Here is a 25,524-nt window from a genome sequence, read left to right as displayed (position 1 = left end):
CAGGGCTGCTGCTGGGACAGCGGGTAGACGGGAAGGTGCAAGTGCCTTCTCTCCTCCTGCCTTCTGGTGTCCTGGTCCAGTGCTCCCGCCGGCAGGGCCCCAGAGGGAGCCGCTGCAGAGAAGCCGCACAGTCAGCCTGGCTCTGGGCGGGACACCGCAGAGCAGGCTGGGCTTGGGGCCTGGAGAGCACGGCTGCACAGCCCACAGAGCGTGACTGGGCTTAACTCAAGGAGAAGAGTGTTAGCAAACCCCAAATGACCAGTTCAAATTGTAGAGGTACAACCACCCAACTTCTTCCCCACCTGTTTTACCTGAAAGAGAGATTCTGAATGTTTTTTCCTTACAGTTTCACTCTGGGCGGACTGGAGTGGAGACCAGCTTCCTTGTAGATTCCTCAGTACTCCCACAAGGAATAGCAGGAATATTGCTATTTTTCCCTTTTTAATGTTTTTCTTTCTCCTGGTCCTTGTAAGGAATATAGAAGCTAGCTCAACTGTGAGGAAGTAGCTTGGTTTGTGGTTTTTTTTTTTGGAGTCCAGGGTGCTGTGGCCAGTATGGATACAGCCCCCGAGTCCCTGACTCTTGTCGTTTCTCCCCTCAAGTACCTGATGATCCAGCAGACTCCGTTTGTGCGCCGGCAAGTCCGCAAACTTCTGCTCTTCATCTGCGGGTCGAAGGAGAAGTACCGCCAGCTGCGTGATCTGCACACGCTGGACTCCCACGTGCGAGGGATCAAGAAGCTGCTGGAGGAGCAGGGCATCTTCCTCCGGGCAAGCGTGGTCACGGCCAGCTCCGGCTCCGCCCTGCAGTATGACACGCTCATCAGCCTGGTACGGCCACACCGTGCCGGGGGTGGGGGGTAGGGAGGGGGCGTGTGATGAGTCTTAGCCAGGTGGCCATAGGACAGAGCCGTGCACACAGGGCTTCCCACCCCGACTGACACGTAGCTGGCCTCAGGCTCTGCACTCCCCCGCCGTCACTGGGCGGTGGTTCCTCTGTCACGAGGAGGGTTGACGTGGGCTTCTTACCTGTGTCGTTTGCTCACATTGTGGGCAGGATCAACCCGTGGTTTGTGCATCTCTCCTTTTTGTCCCAGAATACTTCAGAAATGATGCATTACCACCTAAAATCAGTTGTTTGACTTTGGGGTATAAATTGAATGATGGTATAGGAAAATCTAGAAAGAGCATCTTCAGCGTTAAAGACTCCTAGTTCAGTGCTCTTGCTATAGTGCTCTTAGTAAGAAAAAAATAAACTGGATTGTAGTGTCTCTGGTCCTAGCCTACCTTTACTGCTGCATTATTTCAGGGGTTGAAGGACCCCTGAAAATGAAGGGCCTTTGTGTGGGGGCATTGAACGAAGGAGGCTTAGTGAGGGCCGGAGTGTGTGGGCCCCGGTGCCAGGTTTACTAGGGTGCTCGTCAGCCGTGCCCAGAGGACGGGGGTCTGTAACCCAAAGCCGGGGAGAGGACCCTGAAGGCCGCAGGTGTGGGTCATTGCTTCTACGTGGTTTCTGTTGCAGATGGAGCACCTGAAGGCCTGTGCCGAGATTGCTGCCCAGCGCACCATCAACTGGCAGAAGTTCTGCATCAAGGATGACTGTAAGCAATGCCTCTCCATTTGGTTGCTCTTCATTGCATTCATTCCTTCAAGAAGTATTCATCGAGGCCCCCTGTAGGCCAAGCGTTAAACTGGGCGTTAGAAATAGAGTCATGAGCAAGCTGGACAGACAGCACTCTGCCCAGCAGAGAAGACAAGGCTTCCAAGACTGAGAAGGGTCCGTAGAGAGAATGTGGGGTGCTGTGGGGGCACAGGGTAGGTGTCTGCTGGAAGGTCAGCAGTGTCTGCTGGAGGTACCTGTGGTGGTCCGCTGATGAGGCGCATCGCCGCTGTCAGAGAGGTGGGGGCTGGGAACCAGACTCCGTATCGTTGCTGCGGGACCCCCCCAGGGGTGTCCACAGTGGTGAACCCTTCTGGGTGACCCCCACTGCAGCCCTTGGGCAGGAAGCTGGGAGGAGGGGGGCAGCCTGGCGTCGGGAGCAGCCGCCCCCGTGCCCGCGAGTCGCACGGAGCTGAGCCCCCGTCTCCTCCGCCTGCAGCCGTCCTGTACTTCCTCCTGCAAGTCAGCTTCCTGGTGGACGAGGGCGTGGCCCCCGTGCTGCTGCAGCTGCTGTCCTGCGCCCTGTGCGGCAGCAAGGTGCTCGCTGCGCTGGCGGCCTCGGCCGGCTCCTCCAGCGCCTCCTCGGCCTCTGCCCCTGCGGCCGCCAGCTCTGGACAGGCCACGGCACAGCCCAAGTCGTCCACGAAGAAGAGCAAGAAGGAGGAGAAGGAGAAGGAGAAAGAGGGTAAGGACCACCTCCTTGGTGATGAGGGTGATGTGTTCTCATCTCTCTGGGAGCACACCATTGGTTCCCTTCCTCTGAAAGAGTTTTCACCCTCGTTTGTAGAGACCTAAAACCCAAGTGCCCCCCAGGGCCTGCTCTTGGTCTCGTTTTCAATTATGTTCAAGGTGACACCGTAAAGAGTGTGACTTCCCATACCAAGTGTCTGTAATGGGGAAAGCCAGAGGTGCACCGAATGTTTTTACTAGCCCGGGGTGGAGAGACTGTTAGCATTAAATGAAGCGATGTGAGTTAAGAAACGTGCCTTGTGAGCTGCTAGGTGCTTTATAGATGGATGCTGTAGTCACTTTTAGCTGACTCCTTGCCATCAGAAAGGTGAGAGCTTTGCTGTGTCCCTGCTTTTCATGATCCTTGGAGGCCTGAGACAGGTGTGGAGATGGTTCACCTTCCCCTGTGAATTATTCAGATACCTCTGTGCAGGTCTGTAGTAATGTTGACTGTATTAGGTAGCAGACCTCCTCCAGTGTGACTGTCTTTGTTCAGTGCCAGGCTTGTATAGGCACTTTATCCTCTGCTTTTATTGGTTGCATTATTTTATTTGGGGCTGTTTGTCCCCTGGTGGTGGTGGTTTAGTCGCTAAGCCATGTCTGACTCTTGCGACCCCATGGACTGTAGCCCGCCAGGCTCCTCTGTCCGTGGGATTTTCCAGGCAAGAATACTGGAGTGGGTTGCCATTCCCTTCTCCAGGGGATCTTCCTGACCCAGTAAACAACTGAAAAGTGAAAGTCACTCAGTCATGTCCAACTCTTTGCAACCCCATGGACTGTATAGTCCATGGAATTCTCCAGCCAGGATACTGGAGTGAGTCGCCTTTCCCTTCTCCAGGGGATCTTCCCAACCCAGAGATCAAACTCGGGTCTCCCGCATTGCAGGGGGATTCTTAACCAGCTGAGCCGCCAGGGAAGCCCAAGAACGCTGGAGTGGGGAGCCTGTCCCTTCTCCAGCAGATCCGAAGTTGTTTTCAAATTATAACCATTTTGGTGAAAACTTTAAGACACTGACAGCATCTCCTCTCACTCCACTTGAGGGCCCTAGACCACTTCTTCCTGTCTTCAGCCCTCAATCCTGCTCTCATCTTGCAGGTGAGAGCTCAGGCAGTCAAGAGGACCAGCTGTGCACAGCTTTGGTGAACCAGCTGAACAAATTTGCGGACAAGGAGACCTTGGTCCAGTTTCTGCGTTGCTTCCTCTTGGAGTCCAACTCTTCCTCGGTGCGCTGGCAGGCCCACTGCCTGACACTGCACATCTATAGGTAGGGCCTGGGGCTTGGCTTTAGCAGGCTGTGTGGGGCTGGGACCAGAGTGGGTGGCAAAATTCTGTCATGTCTTTACGGTACATACCCAAGGGTGCAGTATCAGTATTCACACCAGTCTGAATCCTCTTGACTATTGCAGGTTTCTTCATTGAGTTGTCTGCTTCTTAGCTATTAAACTGATGTCAGAAACAAGAGGTGATCTGTTTTCCACCAAGAAGACTATGTTTAGAAGTCTGTTAAATGACCAAACTTGACTCTCTAGGCTAACAAAACCCAGTTTCTGCCCTTGAGTAATGTTGGAAGATGGGAATAAACCACCTTCTGAAGACAGGAAAGGATTGTGCTGAATCTGTTAGGGTTGATTCTCTAAAGAGCAATAGCGCCATTCAGACTTAACCCATAGTTGTGGGGAAAGAGGTAGATCGCCAAAACAGTACTTGGGCCTTATTGATTAAAATAAAGGAGCCCCTAGGGTTTTTTGCTACTGATAAGATGAACTGTCATTTATCTCCAGAAACTCTAGCAAATCTCAACAGGAGCTGCTGCTAGACCTGATGTGGTCCATCTGGCCAGAACTCCCAGCTTATGGTCGTAAGGCTGCCCAGTTTGTGGACCTACTGGGATATTTCTCCTTGAAAACCCCACAGACAGAGAAGAAGGTAATAGATGAGTCTAAAGGGCTAACTTGGCACATGTAACTTTTTTTTCTCTTGAATTAAGAACATTAGGACTAACCTACAAGGGGGTATTTGGATGAAATCTCTTAAATGTATATTGAGCACTCCCAATATGGTGTGGGAGTCACCTAGATGTCACACTAGATGTCACCTAGATGGTACACACTAGCAAAAAACCACAATCTGAATTTGGCTTAGCCAGTAGACATAGGTAAAGTGAGGAAGAAAAGGCATCTCAGTGAAGTTGCTTGGGGAGAGAAGTGTGGTCCTCTGGTTTTCCTGGCTGTCCTGGTCACACATCCAAAAGTATTTCTGCAAGGAGATACTCATTTCATAGCTTCTCCATAATAATAACATTTCTCTTCCTCCACAAGCTGAAAAAATATGGCTGCTACTAAAACTGTGGAAACTTCTAAAGAAGATGGAATCCTTTAAACGATTAGGAATTAGGCTCAGCTTTGCATGATTCTGAACAAGGGCTGGTACTTCGAGGGCAGTAGCGTAGCAGCTGGAAAGCAGAGGAGAAAAGTCTTTTCTAGTGAGACTTTCCCTTGGGCTTTAACTCTGGTCCTCTATTGACTTCTGTTTTCAGTTGAAAGAATATTCACAGAAGGCTGTGGAGATTCTTCGAACTCAAAACCATATTCTTACCAACCATCCCAACTCCAACATTTATAAGTGAGTTCTGTTCTGCTTTCTTTCTATTTGAGGCTCAGTCAACAGGGCAGTTGCTGTTTCCACGCTGATTGGCTTGTTAAGAAGGTCTGTGGTTTCAATGGTCTAAGTCTGAATCACATAAGACAAGTTTACAGGAAATATCTGCATTTAAAAGAAAAAAAAAAAAACTTTGGAAGACAGTGTTGATGAAAATCTTTTATTATTTCCCTGGTTTGTTAGCTACTCTTCTTTTTTTCCCCCCTCCAGACTTTATTGAGGCATGATTTACACACAACAATATGTACCCTTTTCTTTTCTTTTTTTATTTTTAATATGTACCCTTTTCAAGTGTACAATTTAATGACTTTTAGTAAATTTAGTTGTGACTCTTGAGTCAGATTTTAATGTAACATTTAGGGTTCCCCTGACCTCAGAACAAATCAGAAATAGGGATGTCCACATTTCCTTCTGTTCTCACTGGGGTGGGGCTTGCCTTGGGGAATAGTGAGCTGTGATTTTCTTCTGACCTCTTTGTGAAGCTCCATGCTTTCTAAGATGAACCTTTAATGCTGAGGCTGCTTTCCCCCGTAGCACCTTGTCTGGCCTGGTGGAGTTCGATGGCTGTTACCTGGAGAGCGATCCCTGCCTGGTGTGCAATAACCCAGAAGTGCCGTTCTGTGTAAGTGACAGCTCTCGCGTGGGTAGTCCTGGCTTCTAGAGATTGATGTTACTGCTTGGGTGTCCCTCTCCCAATGGTGGGTCAGAGTGGTGTGAATTCTTACCTGACCACCTACCTTAAATCAAAATTTCATCCATGGACAAAGAGCGGGTTACACCGAAGAGTTGTGAAGAGGACCGGATGAGCTGTTAACCTTGCACTAACACAGTGTTCTGTGTGCCTTCATATTTAGTACATCAAGCTGTCTTCCATTAAAGTGGACACGCGGTACACCACCACCCAGCAGGTTGTGAAGCTCATTGGCAGCCACACCATCAGCAAAGTGACCGTGAAAATCGGGGACCTGAAACGGACCAAGATGGTGCGCACTATCAACCTCTACTACAACAACCGGACCGTGCAGGCCATCGTGGAGCTGAAAAACAAGTACGGGCGTCTCAGTCCTGGAGGGGGCAGCGGGCCTGCCAGGCTCAGCGCCGGGTGCTTGCTGTGATGGCCGGGGTCAGGCCAGGCGGCACATTCCTGGAGGCCTGGCATGTCCTCTTGCGGCTCTGGTCGTGGCTGGGGGACACAAGTGCAGTGCCAGTTCTTAAGGGTGCTGACGAAGGTTATTTTGAAATTGTGTCTCGTGGAGCCCTCGAAGTCTAAGCTCTTCTTCAGCAGCCTGAAGGGCACTTGAGTGATGGGGCCTCCAGGCTTCTGATACCCATGCTAACAGAGCAGTTCTGTTTTCATACAGATGCTTCTGTACGGGAAGTAGTTGTTTGTTAGATTGAGACACTCTTCTCTTGTTCACGGAGCAGGCAGCAGTTCTCAAGGAGCTTCTCTAGTATGTAAAGTCCTTCCATTTCTACGTGGTGCCTTTTGTCTACACATGCTGATGCTGGATCTTTCTAGCTTATCTGTCCTGACGTCTGAAATGAGGCCTGGTGTGTATGGGCCAAAGAACACACTAGCATGGGTCGGTGTCGACTTTTACTGAGACAGACCACTTGTTGAAGACTCAGGCGTTGCTCTTGGGCAGAGAATGTGGGTAGAGGCTACTGGGATGCCAGGACTTGCAGTGAGGGCTGCTCGGTGCTCAGGATGGAAGCATCAGTGTTACTCCAAAGGCAGAGAACAGCTACCGTGTCCGCATGACCAGAGGGCCACCAGGGGCTCTGCTCTTAGAGCAGGTTTTGTCCTTTGAGAAGCAGGGTCAACACTGGTGACCTGCAGGTAGAAGCTGCTTACTGGGGTGACCCAGCCCCTCTGGAGGAGGGAAATTTGGTTTCTGTTTTGCAGAGTTAGCTCAGCTGCTGGTAAAGCCCTCACACTCTGGGATGAGACTGTGGTTTACATCCCTCGGAGAATTTATGTAGACTCACTTTCCTTATCTGTACTACTTTCAGGGTGTTCTTTTAAGGATTAAATGTGTTAGCATATGTGAAATGCTGAGAACAGAGCCTGACACAGTAAAATTTCAGTAAACAGTAACTCTAATTATATAATTACCTCTAAATTATCACATGCCTTTACTCTTTCTGACTCTTCTTGGCACTTGGTCTGGATCCTGGTGTATCCCTCTGCCTCTCTGAAGCAACCTGAGCTTTATCCTTCCAAGGTAGTCGCCATGAGAGGGACTCACGGCAGTCATCATCATGGAGCCTCTTGGGAGTCCAGGCTCCAGTGTGGCATGCTTTCAGAGTAACGTCTTCCTTTGATGTACATTCCCTTGTTTTTCTGGAATCTCAGAAATTATCATATGTGATGTTTTAAAGCGCCTGTATGTTCTACCCTTTTTTTCAAGAGAGAAAGAATAGTGGAAATGTATCTCTGAAATTAAGTTGCTTTTATTTGTCAGAGTCCCTTTCATTACAATAACCATCTCACTGTCTTGGGAGAACACATCAGGACGGTCTCCTGTCCGTCTCATCAGACTGTCGTTGCTGCGGGTCTTGTGAGAGGCTCTCAGGCCCTCTACTCATCTGTCCGATGCCATTTCTCCTAGGCCGGCGCGCTGGCACAAGGCCAAGAAGGTTCAGCTGACCCCTGGGCAGACGGAGGTGAAGGTCGACCTGCCCCTGCCCATCGTGGCCTCCAACCTGATGATCGAGTTCGCGGACTTCTACGAGAACTACCAGGCCTCCACGGAGACGCTGCAGTGCCCGCGCTGCAGTGCTTCGGTCCCCGCCAACCCCGGGGTCTGCGGCAACTGTGGGGAGAACGTCTACCAGTGTCACAAGTGCAGGTGCGCGAGCGGTGTCTCGCAGGTCAGCTGCATGCCTTGTGTTTCCCAGGAAGAGCGTCGGCGTGGGCAGTTCTGCCGTGTGGGGCCCTCACAGTGGAGGATTATGGCCGTCGAGAGCGTGGGGTTCACAGATACAGGAGAGGGCGGGGGAGAGTTGTGGGGAGGTGGATGGGGTGGGGTTCCTGAGCTTAGTTCCGGGTCCCTTCTGTGGTTGCCTGGTTGTCTGAGTCGTCCTTGCCCGTTTGCTGCTGCCCCTCCGAGAGCCCTGCGGGGTTCCCAGCGTCTGCAGATGTGGCGCATGCGTTCCCTCTCCCCTCCGCCCTCTGCTGCCCCCTGACCCCTCTCCCCTCTCCCCTCTGCTGCCCCCTGACCCATGCTCTGGTGTTTCAGATCCATCAACTATGACGAAAAGGACCCCTTCCTGTGCAATGCCTGTGGCTTCTGTAAATACGCTCGCTTCGACTTCATGCTCTACGCCAAGCCCTGCTGCGCAGTGGACCCCATTGAGAACGAGGAAGACCGTAAGAAGGTGAGGCCGCGCCCATGCCAGGCCCAGGCCGGGCTCTGATTGGAGCTTGGGGCCCAGCTGGTGTGGGCAGCATGCTTTTCCTTCTCGCCCAAGTCTTCTCGGCTCAGCGTGTTTTCAGGTCTCAGCTTTTGAGTGGCAACAAATAAGATGGATTGGAACATGTGTTTTGGGTAGAATTTTGGAGATGGGTTGGTAATGGAAGTCGAGTATCTCAGGGGCAAGTGACGTGGTGGGACTGGAGATGGAAGGACAGGGCAGAGGGGGGACTGTCAGAATAGTCAGCAGCAGCAGCAGCAGCAGCAGCCTGGCAGAGCAGAGTGATGTCTAGCTTCAGAGTCAGCAGGATGGACGTTCCAGTTCCCCCTGTGCTTCTAACACTGTGGCCTGGCGTAAGTCACTGCCCTCAGCATTGTTTATTTGTATGTATATCGTATACATTGCATACCCACTTTACAGGATTATTGCGATGAGTAGAAATACCACATGAAACATAGTACTTGACCGGATCACTGAGGGGAAATCTTCAGTGTTGACAAGTCTTCGTGCACTCCCCATCTCTTCCTGTCTAGGCGGTGTCCAACATCAACACGCTTCTAGACAAAGCCGACCGAGTGTATCACCAGCTGATGGGACATCGGCCACAGCTGGAGAACCTGCTCTGCAAAGTGAACGAGGCAGCTCCTGAGAAGCCGCAGGTAATCCGGGTGACTGGGGCGTTGGATGAGGGTTCTGGGTCAGAAGCAGAGACTGGCCCCGGGTGAGGCCATCTCCCGGTGGAAGGCTGACTGCGTCCCTCTGGGTTGCAGGACGACTCGGGAACCTCTGGGGGTATCAGCTCCACTTCGGCCAGCGTGAACCGGTACATCCTGCAGCTGGCGCAGGAGTACTGTGGAGACTGCAAGAGCTCTTTTGATGAACTCTCCAAAATCATCCAGGTAGAGGCGGGAGCGGCTGCTGAGTGCGTTTTGTTGTGCGTTATCAACATTGTTTTCAAAGCAGTTCTTTGCTCTCCCGCCGCGGTTAAGTGCCAGCCACACAGCTGCTCACCTAGCGCAGTTTCGGGTGCTCGGTAGAAAGCTGAGTTCATACCAGCACACCGAGAGTCATGGAGATTGTTACAGATCTGTTTTTCTTGATCGGTCACATTGGTGGGTGGTGTATTACAGACCTCATCTCCATGGGGCGGAAGACTGGCTGCAGACAAGAGCAACCAGGGTCCTTGTCCCCAGAGTGGCTGGTAGGCCATCTTCACTCCATGTGCCTATTTCCCTAACTTTATTCTTTAAAGATAGTGTTATGTGGGTTTTAAGGACATATGCCTGTGATCAGAGGCTGAGTTCTAACTGCCCCTTACCTTGGTCAAGCCAGCCTCTCTAAGCTGTTTCCTCCTCTGTAAAATGGGGATAAAGTATCTTAACTGCTAAGGTCATTAAAAAAAAGTTAGTTGTAAGTTGTGTCCAACACTTTGTGATCCCATAAGACTGTAGCCTGCCAGGCTCCTCTGTCCATGGAATTCTCCAGGCAAGAGTAATGGAGTGGGTTGCCGTTGCCTTCTCCAGGGGTCTTCCCAACCCAGCGATCAAACTCAGGTCTCCTGCATTGCAGGCACATTCTTTACCAACTGAGCTACTAGGCTAAGGTCATTGAGAGGGTTAAATTAGATAATACCGGTAGCGTTTTTCAAACCAAAGCTGATTTCCAATTAGCTTCCTTTTTCTTCCTCTTTATTTTAATTGCCGATATTTTTTTTCTCCTTTGTCTTTTTTTTTTCCCTCAGAAAGTTTTCGCTTCCCGAAAAGAGTTGTTGGAATACGACCTGCAGCAGAGGGAAGCGGCCACCAAGTCCTCCCGGACTGCGGTGCAGCCCACCTTCACGGCCAGCCAGTACCGCGCCTTGTCCGTGCTGGGCTGCGGCCACACGTCCTCCACCAAGTGCTACGGCTGCGCCTCTGCCGTCACGGAGCACTGCATCACGCTGCTCCGGGCGCTGGCCACCAACCCCGCCCTGCGCCACATCCTCGTCTCCCAGGGCCTCATCCGGGAGCTCTTTGACTACAACCTCCGCCGCGGCTCCGCAGCCATGCGGGAGGAAGTCCGCCAGCTCATGTGCCTCCTGACTCGGTCAGAGCCTGCGCCAGGGCGGGGGGTGGCGGCGGTCCTGGGAGCGCTGGAGGGTGCAGGGGACTGCCCAGGGTGCAGCTGAACGGACGGAGGAGCTCGTGAAGCCCAGGTTCCCGCGTATCGATAGGCAGTGTGTTTGGCTTGTTCTTGGTTGGTTCCAGTGGGGTTTCCTGAGGAAGCGGTTTTTGAGTTCCAGTGTTGGGAGAAGGGAGCAACCGGGCACTTGGACTCAGGACTCACCCAGAAGACAGCTGGAGCAGTGGGGCCTAGGGCTTCGGAGCTTAGATCTGGCTCAGAAGGACACGGTATCTGATCCTGACCACGTGCCGTGGACACATTTCTTAATGTTCTCTGAGCATAAGTTTCCTCATCTGAGAAATAATGGTAGTAGCTAGTGCTGTAACGGCTTGTGAGGATGGAATGACATAATCCACATGAGTAGCAGCTCGTACTTGTGGGGTCCTTAGTCCACGCTGATACAGTGCCCACAGCTGGGTTTTGCGTTCTGTACCGAGTGTGGGCCGTAGGTTCCAGAACATGTGAGCGGGTTGCTAAATGTGACTTGCTCTATCATGTATTCACTCATTTAACAAGTACTGACTGAGCATTGGCTAAATGCTAGGCTTTGTCCTGGACTCTGAGGATGCAGTGGGAGATGAAGCGGCATCCCTGCCCTCATGTGACCTCCGCTCTAGAGGGGAGAAGGGCAGTGAACGGATGAATGTGGCCTCCGCTCTAGCGGGGAGAAGGGCAGTGAACGGATGAGGGCCCAATGCAGTGTCAGGAGGTCAGACGTGAAGAGCAATGCAGCTGGGATGGCAGATTTGATTGCAGGCAGGGTCGCTGCAGAGGGCAGGGTGGGCAGGGGCGACCGCTGAGGTGGTCAGGGAGTGAGGCGTGCATGTATGGAAGGCATGGCCTGCCCACCGATGTTAATAGCAAGTGGTGGGGTGAGAGGTAGGGTGTGCCAGGCGTGTGAAGCCGGGGCCACGAGGAAGCCTGTGAGGGTGGAGTGACGGACGCCGTGGGGAACAAAGCAGAGGGTTTAGTGAGACCAGGGCCAGGTCCCGCAGGGTCTTGTAGGACACTGTGAGGACTTGAATTTCATTCAGGACGTGTTGGGAAGCCTGAGTGTGATTTGACACAATTCATGGTTTTTAAGTTACCAGTGTGTGCATTATTACAAAGGGACGTACATGGGAAATGTGGATGCCTTGTGGGAAATGAAGTGGGGGCGGTTGGAGAAGCTGAGGAAGGAGACCGAGAGTGGACACCTGGGTTCTGCAGACTGACATACCAGGTGGGATCTGGGCGCCGGGCAGCCTGGGCATGGAGAAACCCCGCATGCGGTCTTTCCTCCGTCAGCCTCGCCTCCCCAGGAAGGCGGCTGGACCCTCGTCACACAGCAGCAGTTTTTTTTTTTTTTTCCATTTATTTTTATTAGTTGGAGGCTAATTACTTTACAATATTGTAGTGGTTTTTGCCATACACTGACATGAATCAGCCTTGGATTTACATGTGTTCCCCATCCCGATCCCCCGCCCCCCACCTCCCTCTCCACCCGATCCCTCTGGGTCTTCCCAGTGCACCAGGCCCGAGCACTTGTCTCTTGCATCCAACCTGGGCTGGTGATCTGTTTCGCCCTTGATAATATACATGTTTCAACGCTGTTCTCTCTAAATACATCCCACCCTTGCCTTCTCCCGCAGAGTCCAAAAGTCTGTACATCTGTGTCTGTACATCTGTGTCTCTTTTTCTGTTTTGCATATAGGGTTATCATTACCATCTTTCTAAATTCCATATATATGCGTTAGTATACTGTATTGGTCTTTATCTTTCTGGCTTACTTCACTCTGTATAATGGGCTCCAGTTTCATCCATCTCATTAGAACTGATTCAAATGAATTCTTTTTAACAGCTGAGTAATATTCCATGGTGTATATGTACCACAGCTTCCTTATCCATTCGTCTGCTGATGGGCATCTAGGTTGCTTCCATGTCCTGACTATTATAAACAGTGCTGCGATGAACATTGGGGTGCACGTGTGTCTTTCAGATCTGGTTTCCTCGGTGTGTATGCCCAGAAGTGGTATTGCTGGGTCATATGGCAGTTCTATTTGCAGTTTTTTAAGGATTCTCCACACTGTTCTCCATAGCGGCTGTACTAGTTTGCATTCCCACCAACAGTGTAAGAGGGTTCCCTTTTCTCCACACCCTCTCCAGCATTTATTGCTTGTAGACTTTTGGATAGCAGCCATCCTGACTGGTGTGTAATGGTACCTCATTGTGGTTTTGATTTGTGGTTCTCTGATAAAGAGTGATGTTGAGCATCTTTTCATGTGTTTGTTAGCCATCTGTATGTCTTCTTTGGAGAAATGTCTGTTTAGTTCTTTGGCCCATTTTTTGATTGGGTCATTTATTTTTCTGGAATTGAGCTGCAGGAGTTGCTTGTATATTTTTGAGATTAATCCTTTGTCTGTTGCTTCGTTTGCTATTATTTTCTCCCAATCTGAGGGCTGTCTTTTCACCTTGCTTATAGTTTCCTTTGTTGTGCAAAAGCTTTTAAGTTTCATTAAGTTCCGTTTGTTTATTTTTTGCTTTTATTTCCAGTATTCTGGGAGGTGGGTCAAAAAGGATCCTTCTGTGATTTATGTCGGAGAGTGTTTTGCCTATGTTCTCCTCTAGGAGTTTTATAGTTTCTGGTCTTACATTTAGATCTTTAATCCATTTTGAGTTTATTTTTGTATATGGTGTTAGAAAGTGTTGTAGTTTCATTCTTTTACAAGTGGTTGACCAGTTTTCCCAGCACCACTTATTAAAGAGGTTGTCTTTTTTCCATTGTATATTCTTGCCTCCTTTGTCGAAGATAAGGTGTCCATAGGTTCGTGGATTTATCTCTGGGCTTTATTCTGTTCCATTGATCTATATTTCTGTCTTTGTGCCAGTACCATACTGTCTTGATGACTGTGGCTCTGTAGTATAGTCTGAAGTCAGGCAGGTTGATTCCTCCAGTTCCATTCTTCTTTCTCAAGATTACTTTGGCTCTTCGAGGTTTTTTGTATTTCCATACAAACTGTGAAATTATTTGTTCTAGTTCTGTGAACAATACCGTTGGTAGCTTGATAGGGATTGCGTTGAATCTATAGATTGCTTTGGGTAGTATAGCCATTTTGACAATATTGATTCTTCCAATCCATGAACACGGTAAATTTCTCCATCTATTTGTGTCCTCTTTGATTTCTTTCACCAGTGTTTTACAGTTTTCTATGTATAGGTCTTTTGTTTCTTTAGGTAGATATACTCTTAAGTATTTTATTCTTTTTGTTGCAATGGTGAATGGTATTGTTTCCCTAATTTCTCTTTCTGTTTTTTCATTGTTAGTATATAGGAATGCAAGGGATTTCTGTGTGTTAATTTTATATCCTGCAACATTACTGTATTCATTGATTAGCTCTAGTAATTTTCTGGTAGAGTCTTTAGGGTTTTCTATGTAGAGAATCATGTCATCTGCAAACAGAGTTTCACTTCTTCTTTTCCTGTCTGGATTCCTTTTACTTCTTTTTCTGCTCTGATTGCTGTGGCCAAAACTTCCAAAACTATGTTGAATAGTAGTGGTGAGAGTGGGCACCCTTGTCTTGTTCCTGATTTCAGGGGAAATGCTTTCAATTTTTCACCATTGAGGGTAATGCTTGCTGTGGGTTTGTCATATATAGCTTTTATTATGTTGAGGTATGTTCCTTCTATTCCTGCTTTCTGGAGAGTTTTAATCATAAATGGATGTTGAATTTTGTCAAAGGCTTTTTCTGCATCTATTGAGATAATCATATGGTTTTTATCTTTGAATTTGTTAATGTGGTGTATTACACTGATTGATTTGCAGGTATTAAAGAATCCTTCACAGCAGGGTTTTGTGGGACTCTTGAGTTGTCTTGCCCCCAGGAAGGCCGGTAGCCCTAGACGTTGATTTCTTTTACCTGGACTCTGTCATGTGGGGAGGGGGACGCACCCAGTGGAGTAACAGAACTCTCTTCTCTGCCTCCCTAGAGACAATCCAGAGGCCACCCAGCAAATGAATGATCTGATTATTGGCAAAGTCTCCACAGCTCTGAAGGGCCACTGGGCCAACCCTGATCTGGTGAGCAGGCCGCCGTCCCCCTGACTGCCCCCCTCACCCTTCTCCTTCGTTCCTGTGGCTTCCCCCCAACGGCGCCTCGTTGTGATGACCAGGGCAGGCGAGGTGGGTGGAGGGGGCACATCGGCAGGGCTCACATCTCAGGAAGACTTTTCTGAGTCAGCGTCAGGCTCAGAGAGCAGAAACAGGCAGCGGGCCATGCTGAGGGTCTCCGTCTCCTTCTGTCTCTCTGACGGTCCGCCTGACTGCACGGGTTAGTTCTGAGTCTCTGGGTCAGAGTGTGGACGTGAGCCCTTGTCCTGGACTGACCCTGCAGACCCCCTTCTGCTCATGTCTCTTCCTCTTGGCCCTCAGGCAAGTAGCCTTCAGTACGAAATGCTGTTGTTGACAGACTCCATCTCCAAGGAGGACAGCTGCTGGGAGCTCCGCTTGCGCTGTGGTGAGTTTGGGGGATGTCTGGTTGGCAGCTGGCTGGCGAGAGGAGCGCAGCTCGCCGCGGGGCACGTGAGGCCAGGGGAGCTGCCCTCAGGTGTCCGCACGGCGGCTGGCGAGGCACGTCTGTGACTGTGTCTCTGCCCTGCCTTCCTTGCCCAGCACTCAGCCTTTTCCTCATGGCCGTGAACATCAAGACCCCCGTGGTGGTTGAGAACATCACCCTCATGTGCCTGCGGATCTTGCAGAAGCTGATTAAGCCACCTGCTCCCACCAGCAAGAAGAACAAGGTTACGGGGCTGTGAGGGTGGCGGGGGGTGGGCTCCAGCCAGCACACCCTGCTCTGAAGGCCTTTGCTCACCCAAACTCGCCTTCCCTGGAGCACCAGTGCTTCCTTGGAGGCAGTTCAGCGGAGATGGATTGGGGTTTCTGAGAGGGGAAGTTTCTCAGAGGGAGCTCAAGAGTAACCAAGCAGGAAAAGGCCTGGGACAGTGGTTCGCCGTGAAGGACTGCCCCTTCCTCCAGTCCCCTCCGACGGCTCGCAGCTCCCGGGGGGTGTGGCATTCCTCTGTAACCCCTCTGCCTTTGCCCAGTGCTGGAAGCCCTTCCCTTCCCTTGCGCTGTGACTTGGGCAGGGATCAACCCCTGGCTCTTGTGTGGGCAGGTGAGTTTTCACCACTGAGCCCCTGGGAGGCCCCTGGCCTTCACTGTCCTTGTGAATGTTGTGTGTGGCAGTGCGGTGTCTCCTCTGCCTGGCCTGCCCGTCTCCCCTTTGTCAGATGCTGCTTTAGTGATCCAGTTCTCTGCCAGGCTGGCCATGCACTCCTCCAATCCAGGGACTGTTTTACTAAGATGTTTTTTTGGTCCAGTGCATAGCATGGTATCTCACTTTATAACAGTCACTCAGTAAGTCGTTGTTAAATGCGTGAGTAAAGCTGAGTTTTTAGTTCTGAAGGTGGCCTAGCTGCAGATGGACTTACTCATATTGGTGTGAGAGCTTGCGGGAGGCCTCGTATCTGTCTTTGTAGTCCTGGAGCCCTTCTGATTCCTGCTCCATCCTTGTGGAGCCCCTTGCTGGGACATGGAGTCTTCGTTGCAGGACGCTGAGTGGCAGGCGCTATGGGGGAAGCTGGACAGGGGACAGTTTACTCTGCTTCCCTTTCTTGGTTACCCCAACAGTCCGCAGAAAAGACCCCCCTTCCTTCACTTTGGTGAAGACTTTCTTCCCCTCAGAGCTCATTCTCAGCAAGTGAAAACTGGCTCTTGATTGAAAAGAGGAACCTCATCCCCACATAACTGTCAGTTTTCTCACAGTGTGAGGGCACAGATTTCCACCCAAGAGGGCTCTTTTCCGCAGAGCGCAGAAGCCTCACAGTTTGCCTAGTTTTAGCCTAGAGAGAGCAGTGGTTCTCAGAGTTTGGCTCATAGATCTGGGTGTGCCCGAGACAACCAGGACATCTGCGAGGTCAGCATCATTTTCGTAATTATCCCGAGGCATGATTTGCCCTTTTCCTCTTTGGTGGCACTTGTGCAGATGGTGCAGAGTCAGTGGTGGTGAGCCTGACCGAGCCTCAACACCACGAGGCGTGCTCTTCACGTGCCCGCAGCCTCACCCAGGAGCGTCCCTGTGAAGCACTGCAGACGAGTTTAGTAAATCCCAACCCTTGAATAGCAGTCGTTCCGGTGTTCAGTGAGACAGTGCGGGAGGCACACAGCAGGGCGGAGGTCGTCCTGGAGAGAAGCGTTGGTGTGACCGGGATGCGGGCTGCACCTGCACTGGCTGCTGTTTTCATGGAGCCTCGTTTGTGCTTGGAAGGAGGGCTCAAGAGCCAATTGTGGTTCTTCAGAATCGGGTATTTAGCAGACAATTTTCTTGGAAAGTGAATAAAATGAGCCTGTCACTTAAAGAGGAATTGGTGTAACTCTGTCAACCAGTATTTTCCAAATGACCAACGCATGTTCATGTGTGAGTAAAAGATGAATTTTAGTGGAATGGGATAGGAAATGTTTTTTGATTGGTTTTAGATTCCACACTGCAACCAATCTTTAAGAACCTATAATTTGTTGAATTTTGGTTTAGTATTAAAAGTCCACAATTAATTTAAAAAACTATTAGATTACTTTTCTTTCCAACTGTACATCTGAGTGCTTCAGCAAAACAACCTATCACAGCAGTTTGAACTTAAAAGCAGTGTGAGAGCCTGGCTGTCTCACTAGGGTGGCCAGTAGACAGCTTCACAACATGCAGTGGCGTGGCTCCTGGTCGCTATGTTGTTTTTGTTTTGGGAAATAATAAAAAATGTTTAGGTTAACAGGTAAGGCATTTATTTTTATTTGTAAATGAGTTCATAAATATTTTAAAAACTGCTGAACTTTAATTTTTAATAGATCCATATTGACAGATAGAGCTACACACACAAGAACTCTTCGGAGTCAGTAATTTTCAAGAGCGTGATGGGGTCCTGTGGCCGAAAAATTTGAGAATTGCTGGCTTAGAATCCTATTGGGGGCTCCCCTGTGCAGGCCACTTGGGATTAGTAATGGCTCTTTAAGTTCTAGAGGCTGCTCAGTGACCCCGTGAAGATTTGTGTTTGGGGAAACTACAGATGAGCCTTGGCATAGGACTTAGTGTGTGTGGCTGTAAGAGCCTCTGTGTGAAGCCAGTCGCACCTTAATCCTGCGCGGGCGAAACCAGTGACCCTGAGCTCAGCATGGGATGCTCCTGCGAAACTGAGTCAACATGCTGTGAAGGAGCACAGATGGGGCGGAGAAGACGTAAACGCTGCCCTTCTGATATCGCCTCTGTGCCTGTCCCCGGGGCAGTCCCACTGTGCGGCCGCCGCGGCTCAGGCGCGCCCCCGGCCCGCTCACCCGTCCGCCTCCCTCCTGCAGGACGTCCCTGTCGAAGCCCTCACCACTGTGAAGCCGTACTGCAATGAGATCCACGCCCAGGCCCAGCTCTGGCTCAAGAGGGACCCCAAGGCATCCTATGAAGCCTGGAAGAAGTGTCTTCCCATCAGAGGTGTGTCTGCCTTTCGGGACTTGAGCAGTGGGCCCTTCCTGCCCCTGGCTGACGGCCCAGCATCTCCCCGTCTGTCCCTTTCTCTTCCTTACCTCTCCCTGCATCCCTTTGCCTGCCAGGGATCGATGGCAATGGGAAGTCTCCCAGCAAGTCAGAGCTCCGCCACCTCTACTTGACCGAGAAGTACGTGTGGCGGTGGAAGCAGTTCCTGAGTCGGCGGGGGAAGCGAACCTCCCCGCTGGACCTCAAGCTAGGCCACAACAACTGGCTGCGGCAAGTGAGTGACCGGTCTCCTGGGCTTCTCACTGCTGCGCTGGCCCCAGGTCCCAGGCAGGGCATTTCTGCTCCTCACCGCATGTCTCCTCTGCTTTCTCTTCTTTCCCTTTGTTAGTCTTGCTTCCTTTCTGATAGGTAGAGGCCCTTGGTTGCAGCCGCCCGCGTGGTGGATGGGCCACATCAGAACTCTTTCTGCCCTTCTCATCAAGCTCCTGCTCTCTGCTCTCCTCCCTGACCACCGAGCAGAGCGAAGCCTCAGCGCCTGCACTGCTTTAACCTTCCACCTTTCATGTTTTCTGTCCTTTTCCTCTTTGCAGCTAACGGTTTTAAAAGGTTAAAGTAACAATATTTTAGAGAACTCATTTGTCCATCAGTATATAATGTGAACACTTGGTTTAAATTTAACATAAGTGTTCAGCATGTTGTTATTGTTCAGTTGCTAAGTCATGTCCGGCTCTTTGTGACCCCCTGGGCTGCAGCACGCCAGGCTTCCCTGTCCTTCCCTATCTCCCAGAGTTTACTCAAACTCATGTCCATTGAATTGGTGATGTCAACCAACCATCTCATCCTCTGTCGCCCCCTTCTCCTCCTGCTCTCAGTCTTTCCCAGCATCAGGGTCTTTTCCAGTGGGTCAGTTCTTCATATCAGGTGGACAAGGTATTGGAGTTTCAGTCCTTCCAATAGATATTCAGGATTAGTTTCCTTTAGGATTGACTGGTTTGATCTCCTTGCTGTCCAAGATGGCTGTCTCCAAAATAGAATCATAGATGTTTTTGCTAAGGAGAATACCTGCCTGTCTTTTTTCCTGGTTCTGTCATCTGAGTATGTTCTCCAAAGCACTTGTTGGAGAGAAGCGCCATGGAGACGTGATTCTTAGACAGCCTTTTTGCCCATCTGCAGCAGCCGGATCTTGAGTTAGCTGGTGATTTTTCCTTTACCCTTTTGCTCGTGAGGTGCTCAGAGGATTTCCCCTGCATGCATGGCAGTTGACTGTTCCTGGCGGGGCCAGATGAGAGGCTGTCCGCTGAGCCAGGCACTTCTCCCCGCCCCCTCAGGTGCTCTTTACTCCGGCGACACAGGCTGCCCGGCAGGCGGCCTGCACCATCGTGGAGGCGCTGGCCACCATCCCCAGCCGCAAGCAGCAGGTCCTTGACCTCCTCACCAGGTACCATCTGAGAGTGGGATGGGCAGGGTGGCGGACTTCATCCAGGGAGCCCTCCCGCCCTCCCGGGGGAGTCAGTAGACCAGGGCGGCGGGAGGCACGCCTGTGCAGTAGCCGCCTCGCTCCTTGTGGAAGCCCACGGAAACCAAGACGCACTGAGCTGCCGCGCGCAGTGGTTTTAATAGCAGTGGTGCTGGTGGTAATAGAGTCAGCAGCTAGTGTATTTTGAGGTCTTATGAGCTTACAAAAGCTCGGCATGCATTATGTCATTTAGTGCTCACCTGGGCTTTGATTGCTTAGTTACCTTGTCCCCAGGAGGGCAAGATTTCAGTCCAGGCAGTCTAATTCCCACCTTACCGGCCACTAGACTCGGTGGTAAACCCGCCTTGTGAGCGGCTCAGTCACTGCACACTCTGCAGCTGCCCAGGGACCGCCACTCGTGTGTGTATTGGCGCGCCATTCCACGTGTGCGCAGTGTTTGCGCTGCATTCCCTGCTGTGTGCTCTTCAGCTTTCCCCAGGTCTGAGGAGTTCCCGAGTCGGGGTTCTGGGGTGTCCTCAACCCCCGTCCTCCCCAGCGAGGCAGCGGGAGAGGAGGACTGCAGGGGCAGAGGCGGGGGGCTGTGGGGCGGTGTGGGCTCACTCTCAGCGCCCGGCTCCGCGGCAGCTACCTGGATGAGCTGAGCATTGCTGGCGAGTGTGCGGCCGAGTACCTGGCTCTCTACCAGAAGCTCATCACCTCAGCTCACTGGAAAGTCTACCTGGCAGCCCGAGGAGTCCTGCCCTACGTGGGCAACCTCATCACCAAGGTATGTCGTCCCGGCCCCGCCGGGGGAGCCCCTTCCCCGAGCCCCGCTCTCCTTGTTCTCTTTCTCTGTGTAAACTTTGTGGTGGTCTTTTATGCCAGGAAGAAATATTTGTTAAAAATGCAGACATACCTTGCTTTATTGTGCTTTTTAAAAAAAAAAAAAAAGGTTGTGGCAACCCTGTGTCAAGTAAGCCATTTTTTCAACAGCATTATTTTTTAATTAAAGTATATATACGTTTTCTAGACTTAATGCTACCGCACACTTACTGGATTAAAATAGAGTGTAGAAGTAAGTTTTATATTCATGGGAAAAAATGGATTCGTGTGACTTGCTTTATTGCGATAATCACTTTATTACAGTGGTCTGAAACTGAACCTGCAATATTTCTGAAGTCTGCCTGGGGTACTTTTGTGACTTCATTGTGTTCCTCATGAGGATATAGCAGTCTGTTGGGGACATTTAAACTGTCCTCCATGTCTAAGCAGTCCCTTAACGTCTTTGTAGCTCTCCATGGCTTCTTAGAAAGGAGCTCTGCACAGGTGCGGGATGAGAGCGTTCCTGGGCCGTGGGGCAGCTGGCCGGTGTCGCTGGCCGTGCCCTCTCGCTAACCGTGCTCGTCTTCCTCTTTAGGAAATAGCCCGCTTGCTGGCCCTGGAGGAGGCCACCCTGAGCACCGATCTGCAGCAGGGCTATGCCCTCAAGAGCCTCACAGGTAGAGGGAGCCTCCTGGCCTTTCCCTTCGGACACCCTGCGGCTAGTCTGGGGACTGACCTTTCATTCCTCGGGTGCTGAGGTTGACCTCTCTCGTGTTGACCGCACTGTGCTCTTTAAGCTCTGTGATTTTCCCTTGTGGAAGGGTTTACATCTTTGAGCACCTATTGTCTGCTGACCAGTTCATGTCATTGAGCACGAGCTCCATGTCAGGCACAAAGATGGCGTTTCCCTGCTTTTGAGTTGCTCGTCATCTTTTGAAAACATGGACCTTCTTTGCATAATTCTCATTCTGAACTCATGTAGCAGCTTTTTCCTGTCCCCACAGGCCTACTTTCCTCCTTTGTGGAGGTGGAATCCATCAAAAGGCACTTCAAAAGCCGCTTGGTGGGCACTGTGCTGAATGGGTACCTGTGCTTGCGGAAGCTGGTGGTGCAGAGGACCAAGCTGATCGACGAGACGCAGGACATGCTGCTGGAGATGCTGGAGGACATGACCACAGGTAGACCTGGCCAGCGGCCCGCAGCCCACAGGCCTGTGTCCCTTCTGGCTCCACTCAGGTGCACGGTCTGAGTTCCCCGGCTTCCCTAGACCCAGGTCACGGGCAGCAAACGTCTCCTCACGTTTGAGTAAAGAAGGAGAGGACATTTCTCTCGAGACTGTTGGTGCTTGGAGTTGTAAAATTCCAGATCTGGCCTCAGTGAATTTGGACTCTTTTAAAAAAAATTATTTATTTATTTATTTTTGGCGGTGCTGGTTCTTCGTTATGCACACAGGCTTCAGTAGTTGGGGCGCGCGGGCTAAGCCCTGTGGCGTGTGGAGCCTTCCAGACCAGGGATTGAACCCATGACCCCCGCCCTCTGAGTCAGATTCCTAACCACTGGCCTACCAGGAAGGCCCTGGCCTTTCCATATGGAGCTCACAGGGCAGGAAGAGGTCAGGAGTTCTCAGACGGGGGTCTTCCATTGGTTCTAGAAGGTTCTCAGACATTGTGGCTCAGTTGCCTCTTCTCTGTCCTCTTTCCTTGTCCTGGTGGATCTCCACCCTCACTGTCAGCTGTGTCTCTCCCTCCCTCTTTGATAGTGTCCTTCTCATTGTATCTTTATGTGGATTTTGGATAATTTCTTCCATCCTATATCATATCGTTTAGTTTATTTTTTCTTTACTCTGTGTTATCTGTTTAATCTACCCATCAAATTCTTGCAATTTTATGTAGATTTTATAGTCTGTAGTCTTTTGCAGACATTTTCTGTCTCTTTTATAGTCTTTCAGCATAACAAACTTATTTCTGTATCTGGTAATTTTAGAACTTGAAATATTTATTAATCTGATTCTGTTGTTATTCTGGCTCTTGCCTATGGTGCTTTGCTTTAAATCTTGCATTTTATGGTGTTTTTTTTTTTTTTTTGGTACTGTGTGCTTGTGTTTTGGGGGGTTTTTCTGTGGAAATTCTTCGGGACCTGAGTCAAAGACGGGTTTTTCCAGAGATGATTTGTAGCTGCTTCTCTGAAGCAGCTTGGGGCATGGCCATCCCAGGGCCACCTTGAACAAAGTTCTGAAACTTAAGAGTTTTCAGATCTCCTAGGTAGTTTGAGCCACAGACCCCTGTGAGGGACAGCTTGTTACGACTGCTCAGAGGAGAGTTTTCTTCTCCTTTGTTCAGTGCCGCATTTTAAGGAAAGACTGTGTGCTTCCATTGATTTGCTTCGGGGAAAGGAATAGTTACTTTTAATTGATGCTTATACCAAACAGGGCTTCCCAGGTGGCATAGTGGTAAAGAATCTGCCTGCCATTGCAGGAGATGTGGGTTCCATCCTTGGGTCAGAAAGATCCCCTGCATTGGGGTGTTCTTGCCTGGAAAATCCCATGGACAGAGGAGCCTGGTGGGGCTATAGTCCGTGGGGTCACAGAGAGTCAGATGCGACTGAACACCAAGGATGTAGCTCTTTGGGGGTACCAGATTTGTGCGTGTGTGTAGGCGGTGGTTCCTGCCAGATTCTCACTCTTGGGAGATTTGGGACTTTGTAGCCAGCTCTCAAATCCTGGCAGGTTTTGGAAACCAAAGCTCATGGCAAAAAAGAGCCTGAGTGCTTTGCTGACCTCCCTGGGTTCCTGATTTTTCCTAATTTTGGAGCTATGGCTTTCTTTGCTAGCGTAGCAGTCCACTGATACCTTTCTTCCCCCACCATTTTAAATTGTTTTTAAGCGGAGGAGTGAAAAGTAGGTCAGGGGACACAGTCTGCTTTATTGCCAGACATGGAAGTCCTTCTGGTACCATTTTTAGCTGCCCTGCTGAGCTGGTTTGTGACCTTGTCAGCTGGACCCTTTTCAAGAATGTATGGCTTGAAGTTATCTGTTTGGCTTCTGGAGGGCTGTCTCCCTAATCTTTTAGAATGAAACTGAAAACTATAGCTTCCTTTTGCTTTGACAGGAGTGCAGTTAGGATTGTTATTTCACGTTCTTGAGTACCTATTTTGGGCAAGAGGATGCAAGATTATAATTCCCAGAGGGAGGGAGACATGTGCACAACTAAGTATGATGCTCTGTGTTGACTTGGGTATGAAAGCTTTCAAATGGAATGTGGTTTCAGTATAAGAATCCATCAGCTTCAAGTTTCCAATTGAAATATTGATGTTGCCACATTGGATATTATAGACTCACCAGGCAGAGAAGATCTGTCAGTGATGGAACTTTATTTAAAGTCTCATCTTAGCTTCTGTGTGTGAAGCTCTTTCCTAACTGACTTGGCCACATTGATTTCTGGCAGGTACAGAATCGGAAACCAAGGCCTTCATGGCCGTGTGCATTGAGACAGCCAAGCGCTACAATCTGGATGACTACCGGACTCCTGTCTTCATTTTCGAGAGGCTCTGCAGCATCATCTATCCCGTAAGCATAAGCCGTAGTGCCTCCCTTGGCTCTCGGGGTGTCAGCAGAAGCCATTTCTCCAGAGCTTCCTGGCGATTCATCATAGTTGTGGGTAATCGTCCCAGTGGTGGCCCGTTCAGTCGATGTTTCGGGAAGCTCCACACATAAAGCAGAAGCAACCTCATGATTTTCCCATTCCTAATGATGGGAAGAAACCTAAAGACCTTCCTTGTCCCATTTCCTAGATTCAAAGTCAGAAGCAGTCTTTTTCTTTTGAGCCAGGTCTGATCTCCTGTTGCCCAGATCCCAGTGTTTGTCAGTCCACGATCCCGTGAAAGATGCAGCCCGGAGCGGGCAGATGGACATTTTCACTCTCTTCCTTTTTTCCCTGCCCGTGTTATGTGCACGCATGAAGGTGTATCTGTAGCCTGAACTGCATAGATCCCTTTCTGTTACTGAGGAAGGGTGGAGAGCATCAGTCTCATCAGTTAATGATGAGAGACCCCTGAGTATCATGTAATACAGAGAAGACCATTTTCTTGACCAGAGAGGGCCACCAGTGACAGAGTCATCTGGCCCCGTACTGGTTAGCGTCAGGCGTGACGAGCTGGAGGGAAGCCCGTCCCCCCTCGTGTCAGTGATCCGGCTTTCATGGGGCACTCCTCATGTGTTACTTGGTTAGGCTTTTTCTCTCCTAACCCACCCTTGAGTTTCAGAGAAGATGCTTGCTCTTTAATGCTATTTGAACTATATTTGGGTTTTTGAATCACCTCTGAGCTTCCTGTCCTTTAATCTTTAACTGTATAAGGGGCTGGATGAGTCTGGTGTGTCTCCCGGAGTGTCCATGAACAAAGCAGTGTGGTCTGAATGTCAGCGGTCTATGCACATGTACTCATGCCATCCCTTCTGCTTCCTTTTCTCTGTCCTTCAGGAAGAGAATGAAGTCACTGAGTTCTTTGTGACCCTGGAGAAGGATCCCCAGCAGGAAGACTTCTTACAGGGCAGGATGCCTGGGAACCCGTATAGCAGCAACGAGCCAGGCATCGGGCCCCTCATGCGGGACATAAAGAACAAGATCTGCCAGGACTGTGACTTGGTGGCTCTGCTGGAAGATGACAGTGGGATGGAGGTAATGAGCACAGCTCACCCCTGTCGTGGTTAGGCTTCCTTTCCCTCAGGGGCTGATCAACCCTGGGCGTCTTTAAATGCAGCTCCATGATTCCCACCTGCCTGCCTCGCCTGTAAAGGGCTCTGCCCCCTGCCTGGATGTGGTAGTAAGCAGGTGGCTGCAGCTTGTCAGGGCACAGGGTTTGTTGTTCTTGGTGCTGTGGCAGAGGCCGCCAGTGATGCCAGGTGAATCAGGCTCCCTAGACGCTGGCAGATCAGCCTCGGCGCAGGCTTCCGGCCCTGCACCTGGTACCTCCTGGCAGACAGTGCTAGGATCTGCTGTTACCATATACATGGTGAAAAACGTGTCGGGTGAAAGAAAACTGTCCTTTTTGGTGCTGAGCGGAAATAGACTTGGGATAGAAGGTGCTCAGCAAGGCTTTTAAACCTGGGGTCCA

The 25,524-nt window shown here is 50.5% G+C and overlaps 1 protein-coding gene across 2 annotated transcripts in view; it reads left to right on the top strand.

The window, feature by feature from the left end:
* Positions 1–25,524, top strand: part of UBR4 (ubiquitin protein ligase E3 component n-recognin 4) — a 132,156-nt gene that overhangs the window by 82,309 nt on the left and 24,323 nt on the right. For both annotated transcript variants that reach the window (XM_061148034.1, XM_061148033.1), the window contains exons 66-89: positions 603–830; positions 1,522–1,600; positions 2,099–2,344; positions 3,484–3,652; positions 4,170–4,314; positions 4,925–5,010; positions 5,581–5,668; positions 5,901–6,094; positions 7,659–7,898; positions 8,289–8,427; positions 8,997–9,122; positions 9,234–9,362; positions 10,205–10,548; positions 14,593–14,683; positions 15,035–15,119; positions 15,275–15,402; positions 18,005–18,134; positions 18,254–18,411; positions 19,466–19,575; positions 20,239–20,380; positions 21,011–21,092; positions 21,420–21,593; positions 23,859–23,980; positions 24,891–25,088. In XM_061148034.1, coding sequence (XP_061004017.1) covers positions 603–830; positions 1,522–1,600; positions 2,099–2,344; positions 3,484–3,652; positions 4,170–4,314; positions 4,925–5,010; positions 5,581–5,668; positions 5,901–6,094; positions 7,659–7,898; positions 8,289–8,427; positions 8,997–9,122; positions 9,234–9,362; positions 10,205–10,548; positions 14,593–14,683; positions 15,035–15,119; positions 15,275–15,402; positions 18,005–18,134; positions 18,254–18,411; positions 19,466–19,575; positions 20,239–20,380; positions 21,011–21,092; positions 21,420–21,593; positions 23,859–23,980; positions 24,891–25,088 — 3,633 coding nt within the window. The remainder of the gene's footprint in view (positions 1–602; positions 831–1,521; positions 1,601–2,098; positions 2,345–3,483; positions 3,653–4,169; positions 4,315–4,924; positions 5,011–5,580; positions 5,669–5,900; positions 6,095–7,658; positions 7,899–8,288; positions 8,428–8,996; positions 9,123–9,233; positions 9,363–10,204; positions 10,549–14,592; positions 14,684–15,034; positions 15,120–15,274; positions 15,403–18,004; positions 18,135–18,253; positions 18,412–19,465; positions 19,576–20,238; positions 20,381–21,010; positions 21,093–21,419; positions 21,594–23,858; positions 23,981–24,890; positions 25,089–25,524) is intronic.

This window comes from Dama dama, chromosome 8 (genome assembly GCF_033118175.1).
Source record: "Dama dama isolate Ldn47 chromosome 8, ASM3311817v1, whole genome shotgun sequence".
Lineage (NCBI taxonomy): Eukaryota > Metazoa > Chordata > Mammalia > Artiodactyla > Cervidae > Dama > Dama dama.
This window is presented reverse-complemented; position numbering and strand designations above follow the sequence as displayed.